Raw genomic sequence first — 14,799 nt, 5'->3', positions numbered from 1 at the left:
GACTTGATTTTTATGTTGTGTTTATCTGATCCACCACTTTATTTCTTACTCAGTCCCCAATGGTTTTGATGACTGCTGCTTTATAATATAGTTTTAAATTTGGTACTGCTAAGCCAGGATCATTTGTAATATTTTTTCATTAATTCCCTTGACATTCTTGCCCTTTTGTTCTTTAGGAGGAATTTTTTATTATTTTTTCTAGTTCCATAAAAATAATTATTTGACAGTTTGATTGGTATGGCATTCAAAAAGATCAATTTAGGCAAAATTGTCATTTTCATTATATTAGCTTTGCCTACTCATGAGTAATTAATATTTTTCCACTTGTATAGATGTAACTTTATGTTAGAAATGGTTTGTAATTGTGTCATATAGTTTTTAGGTTTGTCTTGGCAGTTAGACAAGTAAATATTTTCTTTTGCTTACAGTTTTTTTTTTTTTTAAATGGAATCTCTCTTTCTATTTCTTGCTGATGGACTTTTGTCAGAAATATATACAGAAATGCTGGTCATTTGTGTGATTTTACTTTATGTCCTACAATTTTGCTAAAGCTGTGAATTTTTTTCCAGTAGCTTTTAAGATGATTTTCTAAGATTCTCTAAGTAAATCATAATATCATCTACAAAGAGTGATAGTTTTATTTCCTCATTGACTAGTCTAATTCCTTTAAATTCTTTTTCTTTTCTTATTGAAAAAGCCAACATTTCTAGTTCAATGTGAATAATAATGATAGTGGGCATCCTTGTTTCACTCCTGATCTTACTTATTGGGAATGTGTCCAACTTCCCTTTATTACAAATAATGCTTGCTATAGATTTTAGATAGATACTGCTTATTATATAAATAGATATAAAATTTATATAAATTTTATAGATATAAAAATTATATAAAAAGATATAAAAGATATATATATCTTTATCCCTGTGTTCTCTAGTGTTTTTAATAGGAATGGGTATTGTATTTTATCAAAAAGGATTTTTTTTTTGGCATCTATTGAGATTATCCTATGTCTGTCGATTTTGTTAAAGATATGTCAATTATGATAATGGTTTTCCTGACAATGAACCAGCCTTGCATTCTTGGTATAAATCCTAGTTGGTGGTAGCTTAATATCCTGCTGATGTTGCTGTAATTTCTTTGCTAATATTTTACTTAAATTTTTTGCATCAATATTCATAAGGAAGATTAGTCTGTAATTTTTTCTTTCTTTATTTTGGTTCTTCCTGGTTAAGTTATCAGTACTATATTTGTGTCATAGAAGGAATTTAGCACAACTTCTTCTATAACTATTTTTCCAAATAGATTACATAGCATTGGAATTAACTGATCTTTAAATGTTTGCTAGAATTCACTTGTAACTTCATCTAGTCCTGGAAATATTTTCTTTGGAAATTCATTAATGGCTTGTTCAATTTCTTTTTTTTTTTTTTTTTTCCTGAGGCAATTAGGGTTGTTACTTACCCAGGATCACACAGTTAGGAAGTGTTAAGTGTCTGCGATCAGATTTGAACTCCGATCTTCTTTATTTCTTTTTCTTAAATGGAGCTATTTAAGTAATTTATTTTCTCTTTCATTAATATGGGCAATTTATATTTTTGTAAATATTCGTCCAGTTATGTAGTCAGATTTGCTGTCGCACAGTTGGACAAAATAGCTCCTAATTATTGCTTTAATTTCTTTTTCTTTGGTGGTAAATTCACTCTTTTCATTTTTGATGCTGGCAATTTGGTTTTTTTTTTTCCTTTTCTTTTTCCAGTAGAATTTACCAAAAGTTTATCTATTTTTGTTGGCTTTTTTTATAAGACCAACTCTTATTTTAATGAATTAGTTTAATAGTTTTCTTAGTTTCAATTTTATTAATCTCTCCTTTGAGTTTTAGAATTTGTAATTTGGTATTTAAATGGAGACTTTTAATTTGTTCTTTTTCTAGCTGTCTTAGTTGCATTCCCAATTCATTGATCTCCTCTCTCTCTGTTTTATTCAAGCAATTATTTAGAGATATAAAATTTCCCCTAAGAACTACTTTAGCTGCATCCTATAGGTTCTGGTATGTTGTTGCATTATTGTCATTCTCTTGGATGAAATTTGTGCAAGTGTAGGCCTACGTGCAAGTGCAGGTGTAGGCATAGGTGTAAGCAAATAATAATTTATAAAAGTTTTTTACCACTAAATCCTGCCCCCCCATCCTCCTTACTAAATTTTATTGCTTCTGTCAAACTGCAAAAACCAGATGATAGGCCTTTAGCATGGTAATTAAGTACCTCGGAGAAATAGGTACTAAAACGTGTGTAAACAGTAATTAAGCTTAACTCAAACCCACAAATTACCATTCATTGTTATCATAAATTATTATAGGATATTATATTGTTTCTGTGATGTTTTGTTTGATCCATTCTTTTTTAGATATAATTATTTAATTTCCAATTGGTTTTTAATACATATTTCCCTGCCCCTTTATTGAATATATATATTTTTTGTACTGTGGCCTGAAAAGGAAGCATTTACTATTTCTTCCTTTCTATATTTCATTGTGAAGTTTTTATACCCTAATATATGTTCATTTTTTATTAGAGTCCATGTACCATTAAGAAAAAGGTGTAAATTTTCAATTTTCTCCAGAGGTCTATCATATATTGGTTTTCTAGGATTCTATTAGTGTCCCTAGTTTCTTTCTTGTTTATTTTTTGCTTAGATTTATCTGATTCTGGGAGAGGAAGATTGAGGTCCCCCAATAGTCTAGTTTTCCTGACTATTTCTTCCTGTAATTGGCTTAATATCTTTTCTAGGAATTTGTATGCTCTGTTACTTGGTGCATATACATTTAATATCATTACTATTTCATTGTTTACGATTGCCTTTATCAAGATGTGGTTTCTTTCTAATCTCTTTTAATTAGATCTATTTTTACTTTTGTTTTATCTGATATCAAAATTGCTACTCTGATTTTTTTTTTTACTTCAGCTGAAGCATAATAAATTCTGTTCTAGTCTTTTACCTTTACTCTTTTTTTTTTTTTAATAACTTTTATTGACAGAATCCATGCCAGGGTAGTTTTTTACAACGTTATCCCTTGCACTCACTTCTGTTCCGATTTGCCCTCTCCCTCCCTCCACCCCCTCCCCTAGATGGCAAGCAGTCCTTTACATGTTAAATATTACCTTTACTCTCTCTGTGTCTCTCTGTGTCAAATGCATTTCTCGTAAACAACATATTGTAGGATTCAGTTTTTTAATCGACTTTGCTATTTGCTTCAGGTTTATGGGAGAGTTCACCCCATTCACATTCACAGTTATGATTACCAGCTTTGTATTTCCTTCCATACTATTTTATTGTCTATATATATTTTTGTTCTCTCTCCACCCTGTCTTCAAAGTGTTTATTTATTTATTTATTTATTTTACCCTCTCCCACCCACGACCTTATCTCTTATCATTCCTCCCCTTTTATCTTAGTATTGTTTAGGATAATCCACCTTACCCACCACCTTATCTTCTTTCAACTATTCCCTCCCCCCCCCCCCCAATTCTCACATTTTCCCCTAATGGTTATGCCCTTCTTTCTTTCCTGCCCGTCTTTTTTCTTCCATTTGTCTCCTCTTCTTTATAGGGTTAGATACATTTCTATACCCAACTGGTCGAGCGTCCGCACAGAACATTATTGTGTGCGCCCTGAGCCCGGCCCCCGGGCCCCCATCCCGCTGCCCGGCTTGTCAAATGTCCACCATGTCCAACAAGGTGGAGAGGTGCAGCTCACAGACGAGCTCCTCCTCTCGAGTGCGCTGAATCAGGTTTTCTAAGTGTCTTAGCTTGTCGGTCAGAGACACGACTTTGGCCGGGGCCGACCGCCGCCACTCAGCGGCCTTCTGGTCCTGGCGGCGGCTGGTCGCTGACACTCGGAGCACTGGCTGCAGAGTCTGAGGCGACGAAAGGAGAGCTTGAGGAAGGTAGACTGGGAGGGGGCTCGAGTCCGGCCCCTGCTCGCGGTCTCCGGCCAGCCAATGACGCAGCTGATCTTCGAACTTCCTGCTCTCCTCCTTCTCCTGCTGAAGGCTGGCGGACAGGCGCCCCGGGAGCAGCTCCTCCGCCGAGGCGGTGCGGGCCAGCTCCTCGGCGTCGGGCACGCGGCCCTGCCGGCCGCTCTCCGGGGTCCTGGTCCCACCGTAGGGAACGTGGAGCCACGACGAGGAGAGCTTCTTGGCGGAGCGCAAAGGCTTTATGCCCAATCGTCCATGGCCGTGCCGCTGGATCTCCTTCTGGGTCTGCAGCCTGGCATGTTGCCAGGACCTGGGGACCTCGTAGCTTTTTAAGTGGGTCTTGAAAAAGTAGACGCAGATCTGACCATCTTCTCTCAAAGCCTCTGACGTGATGGGCAGTCTGGGAGGCTTCCAATCCCACAGCTTGTGGTTAATGCACAGAGCGATGATATCATCCCACGGAATCTCCTCGACGCTGGGTCCCGTCTCACCCAAGGCCCACAGCTCTTTGTTTCTCCACTTTCCGTATGTCCGACTCAGGAGGTTCTCCACCTGAGACTGCAGGATGGGTTGCGTCTGGCAACAGCTCGGGATCTGGGAGATGTACTGGGAGATCTTGTTGCATACGATACGCCACGGAGCGCCCGGGGTGGGGAGGTCCATGTGAGGCAGCTGGAAGGAGAGAATGACCTTCTTCAGCCAGGCCAGGTGGCCGGGCGCGTTCCATTGCAGGTGAGGAAGCATCTTGTTGCCACCCGGCTCGGCGAACTCCGTGATGGGCCAAGACAGGTGGCAGAGCTGCTCGGAGGAGGCCACGTCCGCCAGGAACTGCAACACGCTGTTGAAGAGTTCAATGATGCCGCCGGGCTCCTGCGAGGCCAGGCGGGCCACACGCCGCTCCTTGCGGTCGTAGAAGAAGCGGTCGCTGAACTCGCGGCTGACGCCGTCCTCGATGTACTGGGGCAGGGTCTGGCAGCAGAGCTCCAGGGAGCTGGGGCAGCGAGACACCAGCCACTTGACGGCCTGGGACACCTTGTTGGTGCCTTGGAGGTCGTTGACGGCAGCTGGGATCTCCACGACGTTGTAATCCGAGATAAACTGGGATGAAACCAAGTCTTGAAGCATCAGACCTTCCTCCACGTCCCTCACGCTGGCCCCCTCCTGGCGGGGCACAAGAACCACCAGGGGCACCAGCGGGTGGAAGGGCTTCACCTGCAGCAGCTGTTTGAGTTGGAGCAGGGCAGAGAGCCAGTACGTGTCCTCCTCCGCCACCATGACACTCTTGCCCCTGGCAGGCAGCAGGAAGAGAAGGCCACTTGTGCCCAGAAGGTCCTTCTGCATCTCCGTGGCATTAAGGGCTGAGTCGCTCAACAGGCCATGGGCCACCTTAATGCACACGTTGACCCAGACCGTTCGATTCCCTTTGGTGCTACAGGCGTTCAGCAGCGTCAGCGTCTGGATCCCCTCGGAAGCGTGACTGGCCCCCTTTTGTAAATCTTCATAACCCATGAACTTGACCTTCAGCCAGTTCGCTAGAATCCTGCTGGAATAGTCAGAGGCGGGCTCTTCACTGTCGGGCAGCACCAACACCAGCTTCCAGAACACCTGTTCCCGCTGTCCAGGGTAATGCTCGGCAATAAGGGCTGGCAGGTCCAGAGGGGTCCACACGGCTTCACTGAGTAATTGCTGGTAGAAATATTGAACCTTCATTTGATGTATTGTCTTGTTTCTCATCCACCCTAACCTGGTGTGGGAGAGCCCCCGTTTTCCTGCGTGCCCCAGATTCAGGACTCCTTTGGCCAGGTTCTCTTTAGCAATGGTACACTCGGCACTGGGGGACAAGGCCTGTAATAGGTTGCTGAGGTCCACATAGCAGGGGGCTGCGGGGAATGCTTTCATCTGTCTCTTGAGTTTTTTCCGAGCTGCAACGACTTCTCTCCACCGCTGCAAATATTTACAGGAGCACTGAAGTTCCTGCAGGGTCTCTCGGGCACTCTGAAAAATCTCCTCGGCCAAGATTAGGTCCATGAGACTATCCCAGACGTCTTCAGACCAGCAGGCCACACGGGCCCTCCTCTCGGTCTCCACGGCGCTCGTCAGCTCCCGGGAAGAGGTTTCACGCACACATTCAGCTACCACGAGATCCATCAGCTTGGCCGCCAGCACTTGGCTCAGATGGGCCCGCAGGAGCTCACTCTCCCGTCTCCGTCTTTGTTCTTCAACTCTTTTCTGTTCTTTAATTCTTGCTCTTTCTTCGTTCACTTCGTTAGCAGGGATCTGCCTCAACGTGTCGAATGTGGAAACCTTCAAGGCTGCAGCTGCGTAGGCAGCTCCGGCCTGGCCGACTTCTTCACAGAAGCTTCTGAGGACGTCCTGGATAAGGTCTTCAATGACCTCCGTGATGTCCGTGTCAGTGTAGCTAGGCCGAGGCTTGGGAGGAGGCAGCTCAGGCTGCCCGACGGGCTGGAACGGAGATGACGAGGCAGCCAACGGCAGTACAGGTGCAGGAGCCTTAAGGGCTGGCAGCAGCCCAGCGGTCTGGGTCAGCAGCTGCTGAGGCGGGGAGAACAATGACTGCGGCGGAACACATTGCGCCAGCACTTCGGTCCCAGGGCTGGCTTCTTCCATCTTCCCGCCTCCTCCACCCTCCACACTGGGTTTCTGTCCACTCAGAGTAGACTCAGGGGCCGCGCTCTCTCCCACGTATTTGTTCTGCGTGTTGAAGCTACACACCGGGATATGATGAGGGATGGGGGGTAACGGTCCCCCATTCACCACCTCTCCAACGGAAACAGTGAGCTTCTCTGTGATAAAAGTGCACTTCTTTGCCTTGGATAAGCCCTCGGGTTCCAAGAAGGCGGACCGATTAAGCTCGACACAGCCATCAGACACACTGAGGCCATAGTAACTCAAGAAGTCAGTCGCTTCCTCGGCATCTCTGAACAGTAACAAGGGCACCAGGTTATCCAAGGGAAAGCTCGTGGATCTCTGAGTGCTTATTGTATACGCCACGTTGAGAGCCCGCAATGCATCTTTACGGATCTGATTGAAGTAGCAGTGCAGGAGGCAGGCATTCAGGTAGGAGGTAGACCGCACCAGCTTGAAGAACCTGACAAAGTTGTTGCTGTTCAGGGCCGCAAAAGTCTGGACTGCAAATTTCACTTCAGGGGAGTTTCGGACATCAGGCCGGAACTGCTGCACCTCTCTTAGGATGTCGCCCTTGTTAAGATTGAGCAGAACATTGTAGCCTCGGAATTCTGCTTCACTGGCACAGAGGACGCCCTTGTCGGCCAGGTCCTGGTACATCTCCTTAAGGCTCTGCAGGCACTTGGTCATATTCTCATGGTTGATCTTGGCATCAAATGAGCACATGGGCTCCTCACACATCGAGTGTGCACAGTGGATGTGGAAACGGGTGCACTTTTCGATCAGCGACACCGTGAGGGGGTCACAGAGGTGCTGTTGGGTGATGTCCTTCCTTATTCCGCGGGTCCTGTTCCACACAAAGTTATACCAGTCGCGCGAGCTCCCTTCCCTCTGGTCCATGATCTGAGTGACAAGGTAGTCCATGGTCATGCTGAGCACCCCCGAGGGACGCAGCTCATGAGGCAGAGGCTCTTCCTGGTCAGCTGAGGAGCGGCTGTATTCCTTTATTGCCGCGGCGTGGTCCACCTGATCTGTGCCAGGGATTACTTCGAAAGAGCTTAATTGGTTCATGGTCTCTCTCAAGTACCGCTCTTTCTCGGGACACATATCTGGGCAAGTCCCAACAAGGGCTTTCACATTGTCCAGATCCATTCTCTTGACGCGAGCTTGCCTCATTATCTTATCTCTCTGATCAAGGAGGCGGTACTTGTCCTCCGACATCTCGGCTATCGTGCCCATCAAGGTGCTGAGGGTGGTCACTGACAGTTCCAGGTTGTCTGAGCTCGGAATCTCAGGCCCAAAATCAAAGGGCTCCCCCTCAAAATGCAGAGACTTGGTATGGCTCGATTTCTTAACTGGAGAACTCTTAATCCGAAGGCTGCAGCTACGGCCAGTGGCTGGTCTCAAGAGGGGTTTGCGCAGCGGGGAGCGCTGGAAAGGCGAGTCTTCACAGCTCTGACTAGCTTCCCCCTCACTTGATTTTTTCTCCTTTGGGGAAAAGTCTTTCTTGCTGGGACTTATTTTTTTCTTATGCCAAAAAATGAGTACGTTTTTATGCAAGCCTTTCCCTTCCTTCCGAGCAAGAGCAGCAGACGCGTGGTCTGAGAAGTGCACAATGGCGAGCTTTCGGTTGCGCCGGGGATAGATGCGCTGCACCTTCCCAAATCGACCAAAGTGCTCCCCCAAGATTTCCCTGTCATTGAGGTGGTTGGGGATGTTCTTGCACTGAATGGCGGTGAGCTCGCTGGGTGACAGGTTGCTAGAGCTATCCACGCTCTCCTTCTTCCCTCGGCGGGAAGGGGTAACCCTGTTGGCGGACACTTCCTGGCCACTGTTGCCATCCTTCTCCTTCAGCCGAGGGATGGACAAAATGGATGAGGTTGCTCCCGCTGCAGCGCCGCGATCCGTCTTGCCGGATTCTAAACTCCCCACTTCCTTTTTTATTTCTTTGCTTCCCAGGCGGCCGCCTTTTTTGTTCTTCCTCAGCGTCCACCCAAACAAGCTGCCACCCCGCGGGCGAGCCAGGCGGGGAGGGCGCTTCTTTGGAGGATGTTCTCCCCATGACAAGAGCTCCATGTCATCTGCGGCGTCGTAGTCTCGTCTCCTGGGTGACCGGTCTTTCCTTTTCATCCCTTTCACATGCCCAGATAGCAACCCTCCCTGGCCACCAGCATCATTCCTTCCCAGCTTGCCCATTGCTTTGCTCATAGAAAAGGGCTCCCCTACAGAGCCTGGTGATGCAAAGCTCGTGAAGCTAGTTCTTTGCCTCTGCTCCCTTCAGCATCCAGCCAGCACAAAGATGGAATGATTCTGTTTTTGCCTCCGAGAGTGGGTTTGTGGGCTTCTGTAGTGCTCCTAGCTCTCAATCTCCCAATGTGCTCCTAGCTCTCAATCTCCCAAAGTACTCCTCTCTGACTCTTGTCAATGTTTGAAGTAAGTAACTCCAAGCTAAGAGCCTCTTTATATATGATCACCCAAGGTTGACTCCTCCTCTCCAAGGGAGGGATTAAGGGAGGTGTGAATTCGTATATCTCATACTAAACCCTGAAATCTCCAAACGTGTGAACTCAATGAGTACTTAAATACTTCTTGCTTATATGAGCTCTCCAAAGGTATAAACACAAGTATTGTATCAATTCCATTGAGTTAACACTAGGATTCTAACATCTCCCTTGAGTTATCACCTTGTTTCAAGTTGAGCTAACACTAGGATTCTGACATCTCCCTTGAGTTATCACCTTGTTTCAAGTTGAGTTAACACTAGGATTCTGACATCTCCCTTGAGTTATCACCTTGTTTCAAGTTGAGTTAACACTAGGATTCTGACGTCTCCCTTGAGTTATCACCTTGTTTCAAGTTGAGTTAACACTAGGATTCTAACATCTCCTTTGAGTTATCACCTTGTTTCAAATTGAGTTAACTCTAGGATTGCAACACATATACATGTCCGTAAGTCCTAGAAATAGTCCAAAAGGAATCCATTGCCCATTAGTTCATGTGCCAGGAATCCAATAATTCCTGTAAGCTCTGATGTACTGCAATAGTCTCATCAACAATTTTTCATCTCAAGGAATCCAGTGATTCTTGCTGGTTTTTCAAGAACTAAAAGTCTCATCTTGTGTTAGGAAATCCAATGATTCCTGAAGATTTCAAAGCTCCTTCAAAGCTCACTTTGACTCCTGTCAAAGTGACAGTCTCACTGTCAGTCATGCTCTTTCAGTGTCAGCTGTTTCTTAAATCTTCTCCTTTGTTTTGAAGTTTTTCTGCTTTTCTGTTTCTCTCTGATGGATAAGGTGAATACAGCTCATTGGCACCCATTTGATTTCTTTTCCATCTGTAAAAATACAAGCAAAACCTCTTCCCCAAGCAGTTAACCTATCTAATTCCCTTTTATTTACCACTTTGGGGATTTCTCCTCATCATCTGGTAATTTCATTGGAGCTGTTTGCACCAGACACTGCCCCATTGGGTTAAAAAACCTGTATTCTCCCCAACTGTAATCCTGATTGCTTTTCTGTTAGTTGATGACATCAGAGTCCTGAATTTCTAAAGACTCTCTGGACATAACCTCAGCTGTTATCATGCCCCATCTGTCTTTTGATTGATATCATGGAGCTGGGCCCTGCCTCTCATTCTCAGTGAGACTCCAGTGAGAGTGTGCTCAAGCTCAGACTCCAGACTAGCTCAGACACTACATATTCCCAATAAGAAAAATGTCCATTATCATCACTATTATTCAACATTGTATGTACTAGAAATGTTGGCTTTAGCCAACAGAAAAAAAAGAAATTAAAGGATTTAGAATAGTATAGATTGTGAGATATAGGTTTATGCTGAATTTTTGACATTATTTTCCAGTTTTCTCAGCATTTTTTCTCAAATAATGAGAATGAAACAATCCCTCTTTGCAGATAATATGATGATGTAATTAGAGAATCCTGGAAAATCATCCAAAACCCTACTTGAAATAATTAACATCTTTAGCAAAGTTTCAGGATATAAAATGAAGCCACACAAATCATCATCATTTTTTATATATTATGGACAAAGCCCAGTAACAAGAGATAAAAAGACAAATTTCCTTTAAAACAATTGTAGACAAAATAAAATATTTGTGTGTCTACTTGCCAAGACAAACACAGGATCTACATGAACAAAATTATAAAACACTTTTCACACAAATAAAATCAGAACAAAACAAAATGACTCATGGGTAGGTTGAGCTAATATAATAAAAAAAAATGACAATTCTGTGTAAATTGATCTATTTGTTCAGTGACATACCAATCAAACTGCCAAAATATATTTTATAGAACTAGAAAAGATAACAAAATTCATATAGAAGAACAAAAGTTCAAGAATATTAAAGGAATTAATGAAAAAAAAATACAAAGAATGGTGGCTTAGCAGTACCAGATCTGAAGCTATATTATAAAGCAGCAGTCCTCAAAACTCTTTGGTACTGACTAAAAAATAGAATGGTGGATCCATGAAATGTGTTGGATACACTGTGAACAATAATCAATGCCTATAGTAATCTAGTTTTTGATAAACCCCCAAACTCTAGCTTCTGAGATAATAACTCATTATTTGACAAAAATGCTGAGAAAACTGGAAAATAATGTCAAAAATTCAGCATAAACCTATATCTCACAATCTGTACCAAAATAAGGTCAAAATGGAAATGTGATTTTGGCACAAAGGATGATACCAAAAGAAAATTAAGAGAGCAAGGGTAATTTACTCATCAGATCTTTGAAAGAAGGAAGGAAGTTATGACTAAAGAAGAACTAGAGAATATTATAAAAGGCAAAATGGACTGTTTTGATTAAATTAAATTTTAAAAGTTTTTGTACAAACAAAACCAACACCAACAAGATTAAAAAGGAACTACAAAGGTGGGAGAAAAAGTCTTTATGGCCAGTGTTTCTGATAAAGATCTCATTTCTATAATATATAAAGAACTGTGTCAAATTTATAAGAATAAATGTCATTCCCCAATTGATAAATAGTCAATAGTCAGAGGATATGAACAGACAGTTTTCAGATGATGAAATCAAAGCCATCTATACTCATATGAAAAAAGCTCTAAATCACTATTTATTGGAGAAATGAAAATTAAAACAATTCTGAGGTGCCACCTCATACCTCTCAGATTGGCCAAGATGACAAGAAAAGCTAATGATAAATGTTGGATGGGATGTGGGAAAACTGGGACACTAATGCATTATTAGTGGAGTTTTGAAAAGATCCAATCATATTGGAGAGCAATTTGGAACGATGCCCAAAGAGCTATCAAAATGTGTATATCCTTTAACCCAGCAGTGTCCCTCTTGGGTCTGTTTCCCCAGAAATCATAAAAGAGGGGAAAGACCCACATTTGCAAACATTTTTGTAACAGCTCTTTTTGTGTAGGAAAGAATTGGAAATGGTAGGTGCCCATCAATTTGGGAGTTGCTGAATATGTTATGGTATATGAAGGTAATGGAATATTATTGTTCTATAAAAATGATGAACAAGCCTAGTTTTTGAACAGCCTGGAAAGATTTACATGAATTGATGCTTAGAGAATTAAGAAGAACCATGAATGCATTGTACACAATAATGGCAAGAATATGAGATGATCAAGTATGAAAAACTTGTTCAGTGATCCAAGGCAATCCCAATAGACTTTAGATAGAAAATGCCATCTGCATCCAAATAAAGAACTATTGAGATTGAATGTAAATCCATACATGCTATGTTTACTTTTTTGTGTTTTTTTCCTTTCTTATAGTTTTTACCTTTTGTTCTGATTTCTCTCTCCCAACATGATGTGTTTTTAAAATAATTAAGTAAAATAGATACCCAGTACATCACTTGGATTTTTTTTCTTTTATCTCTTGCAAATCTCACTACATGACTGACCTATTTTCTTTTCTATTCATGTGTCCTTGATCATAATCTTTTATAATAATCTCCAATTCTTGTCATAATTGTTAATATGGCAGTTTCTCATGTCTCTTTGATGGCTTTCATTTAATCCTGACTCATCAATCATTTTGATTCTCCTGAGAATGAGATGTTCCATGATTCACTTGCTATATCTCCTGTAGAAAATTGGTGTTAAAAGGTTTATGTTAGTAGTGGTACACTTTGTTAGAGCTTTGAAAACACCTTAAAGTTTTCCAGAACATATTTAGTATCATATCCCCTATTAATTGAGGAACCACATTTTTGTCCATCAGTAGCACAAGATAAACATGTTTAATGTTTAACTCAAATGGAATGTATTCAATAATGTTAGAATAACAGTTAACATAGATTTTAATACATTTTATTTTTATAATGTAGGTAGCTTAGCTAATAGCATCAAAAATAGGAGATTCTGTAGGGAATAACCATAACTATTCTAGAAAGTTAGGTATATGTTTCAAATGAGATTTTTATACACAAGCATACACATGTACATTTATATGTGTATGTAAATATATACATGTGTGTCTCTATATTATATATGTAAATAATTCTCAATACTTATAGATACATACATGTAAAACAACCTTAAAATATTATGACATATACGTGTTTACGTATGTGATGATGGCAATACAATCATGATAATGTAATTGATGACATATCTCTTTGGTTTGTATTTGTGCAGGACTCCCTCTATGACCGGTAAATAACTTTAGTATGAATTTACTTATTTACTTAGTAACTCAATGAATCAGTGAGCAAAGATATCCCCATGTCTACATCTGTCTTGTCATCTAGTATAATCTTAACATATGCATGGAAGATTCTTTGTTTGAAGAGATTTTTAACACTTTTTTCTCTAGAATGAATTTTCTTTTTCTTTTTTTTTTTAAAATAATCAACAAACAGTAAACGTACAAGCTAGAAATGGACCAAATATATACCAAGGATTTAATTCAATTTCACAGTTTTGGAGATGGTCAAAGATAGACTTACAAGGTATTTCTAAGAGAGCATATGTACACAAAGTGTTATTGTTCATAACTCAAACAGAAAAAGACTGGAAAGGGAAGAAATGAGGCAAAGACATAGTGCTCTAAATAGTTTAAAGTACCCAAAAGATTTATTTAGTAAAAAGCATGGAGTATGTGTGACTGTATACCAAACTCAGCTTATGCCCTTACATTTCAGATTTTGTATTGTTCTGGTACTGTGAGGTATAGAATAAAGCATCTTAGTGTATCATTCCCCTGCTCCACTGACTTTAATTAAACTTCCTTTGTGCTTACCAAATTAACAAATTCTTCATAAATAAGGGGAAAAATGCTACTCGCATGGGTAGATTTTCCCCTTTAACTTACACAACACAACTGCTTTGTCATCTTCAGCGATTCTGGTGGATACGGCAACATGCCAAAATCCATTAGTAGACTCTGACATTCCACTGGAGTGGAAGTGTTGCCTTTCATGTATCAATACACATGATTGATAGCATCCTTGAATGAGGTCACTAGATTTTACCCCTTATCAGAAATCTGTCATTCTGTAAAATGGCTGCACAGTTAAAAGAAGGAAAGAACAGATATCTTTGTTGTTCAAAAACAACCAGTACTGTGGAGATCTCCTGGCATGCCCAGTGTACCATGGTTCCCTTTTGAATCTGGGTGACTGGCTGGTGTTTAAAGGATGAGCCAATAACAAATTACCTTTCACTTGTTACAAAAGCAACATTATCTACTGAGTTGTCAGGCATGAAAAATTAATCCTTTTGTGGCACCACCATGCAGTATTTCAAGAAAGGAATAAGAATAGTCATGTAGAGAAGGGAAAAATGGAACACTTCTTTTTGGAGAGCTAAGGTTTATTAAGAGAAAAAAAAACATAAAGCTACTCACAAAATGATTGAAGGACCTGTTCAAAATGATTCTAGAACAGAACACTGAAAACATGGAAGTCTCATTTTTAAAAATTGAATAGAATAATTTCCCCTTGAGTTACATGTCAAGAAAAATTTTAGCATTCATTTAAAAAAGATTTGGTATTCTACAAAATACCTCTCCCTCCACCCCTTCCATCCTCTATTCTGATTATGATAGACAGTTTGTTATAGTTTATACATGTGCTATCATGTAAAATATATTTTCACATTAGTTACAGTTGTGAAAGAAGAAACAGATCAAAAGGAAAAAAATGAGAAAGAATAAAGTAAATGAAAAAGAGCT

The 14,799-nt window shown here is 41.2% G+C and overlaps 1 protein-coding gene across 1 annotated transcript; it reads right to left on the bottom strand.

Annotated features, from left to right (window-relative positions):
• Positions 1-3,571: 3,571 nt before the first annotated feature.
• Positions 3,572-14,046, bottom strand: LOC127561334 (germinal-center associated nuclear protein-like). The gene is made up of 3 exons (XM_051996614.1): positions 13,939-14,046; positions 9,520-9,575; positions 3,572-8,894 (listed from the first exon to the last, which is right to left on the bottom strand). Exons 1-3 carry the CDS (start codon positions 14,044-14,046, stop codon positions 3,710-3,712), a joined length of 5,349 nt encoding a protein of 1,782 aa, XP_051852574.1. The 3' UTR covers positions 3,572-3,709.
• Between the last annotated feature and the right edge of the window lie 753 nt (positions 14,047-14,799).

This window comes from Antechinus flavipes, chromosome 4, assembly GCF_016432865.1.
Source record: "Antechinus flavipes isolate AdamAnt ecotype Samford, QLD, Australia chromosome 4, AdamAnt_v2, whole genome shotgun sequence".
Classification (NCBI taxonomy): domain Eukaryota; kingdom Metazoa; phylum Chordata; class Mammalia; order Dasyuromorphia; family Dasyuridae; genus Antechinus; species Antechinus flavipes.
The sequence above is the reverse complement of the archived record's forward strand: the minus strand, read 5'-3'. Positions and strand labels throughout refer to the sequence as shown.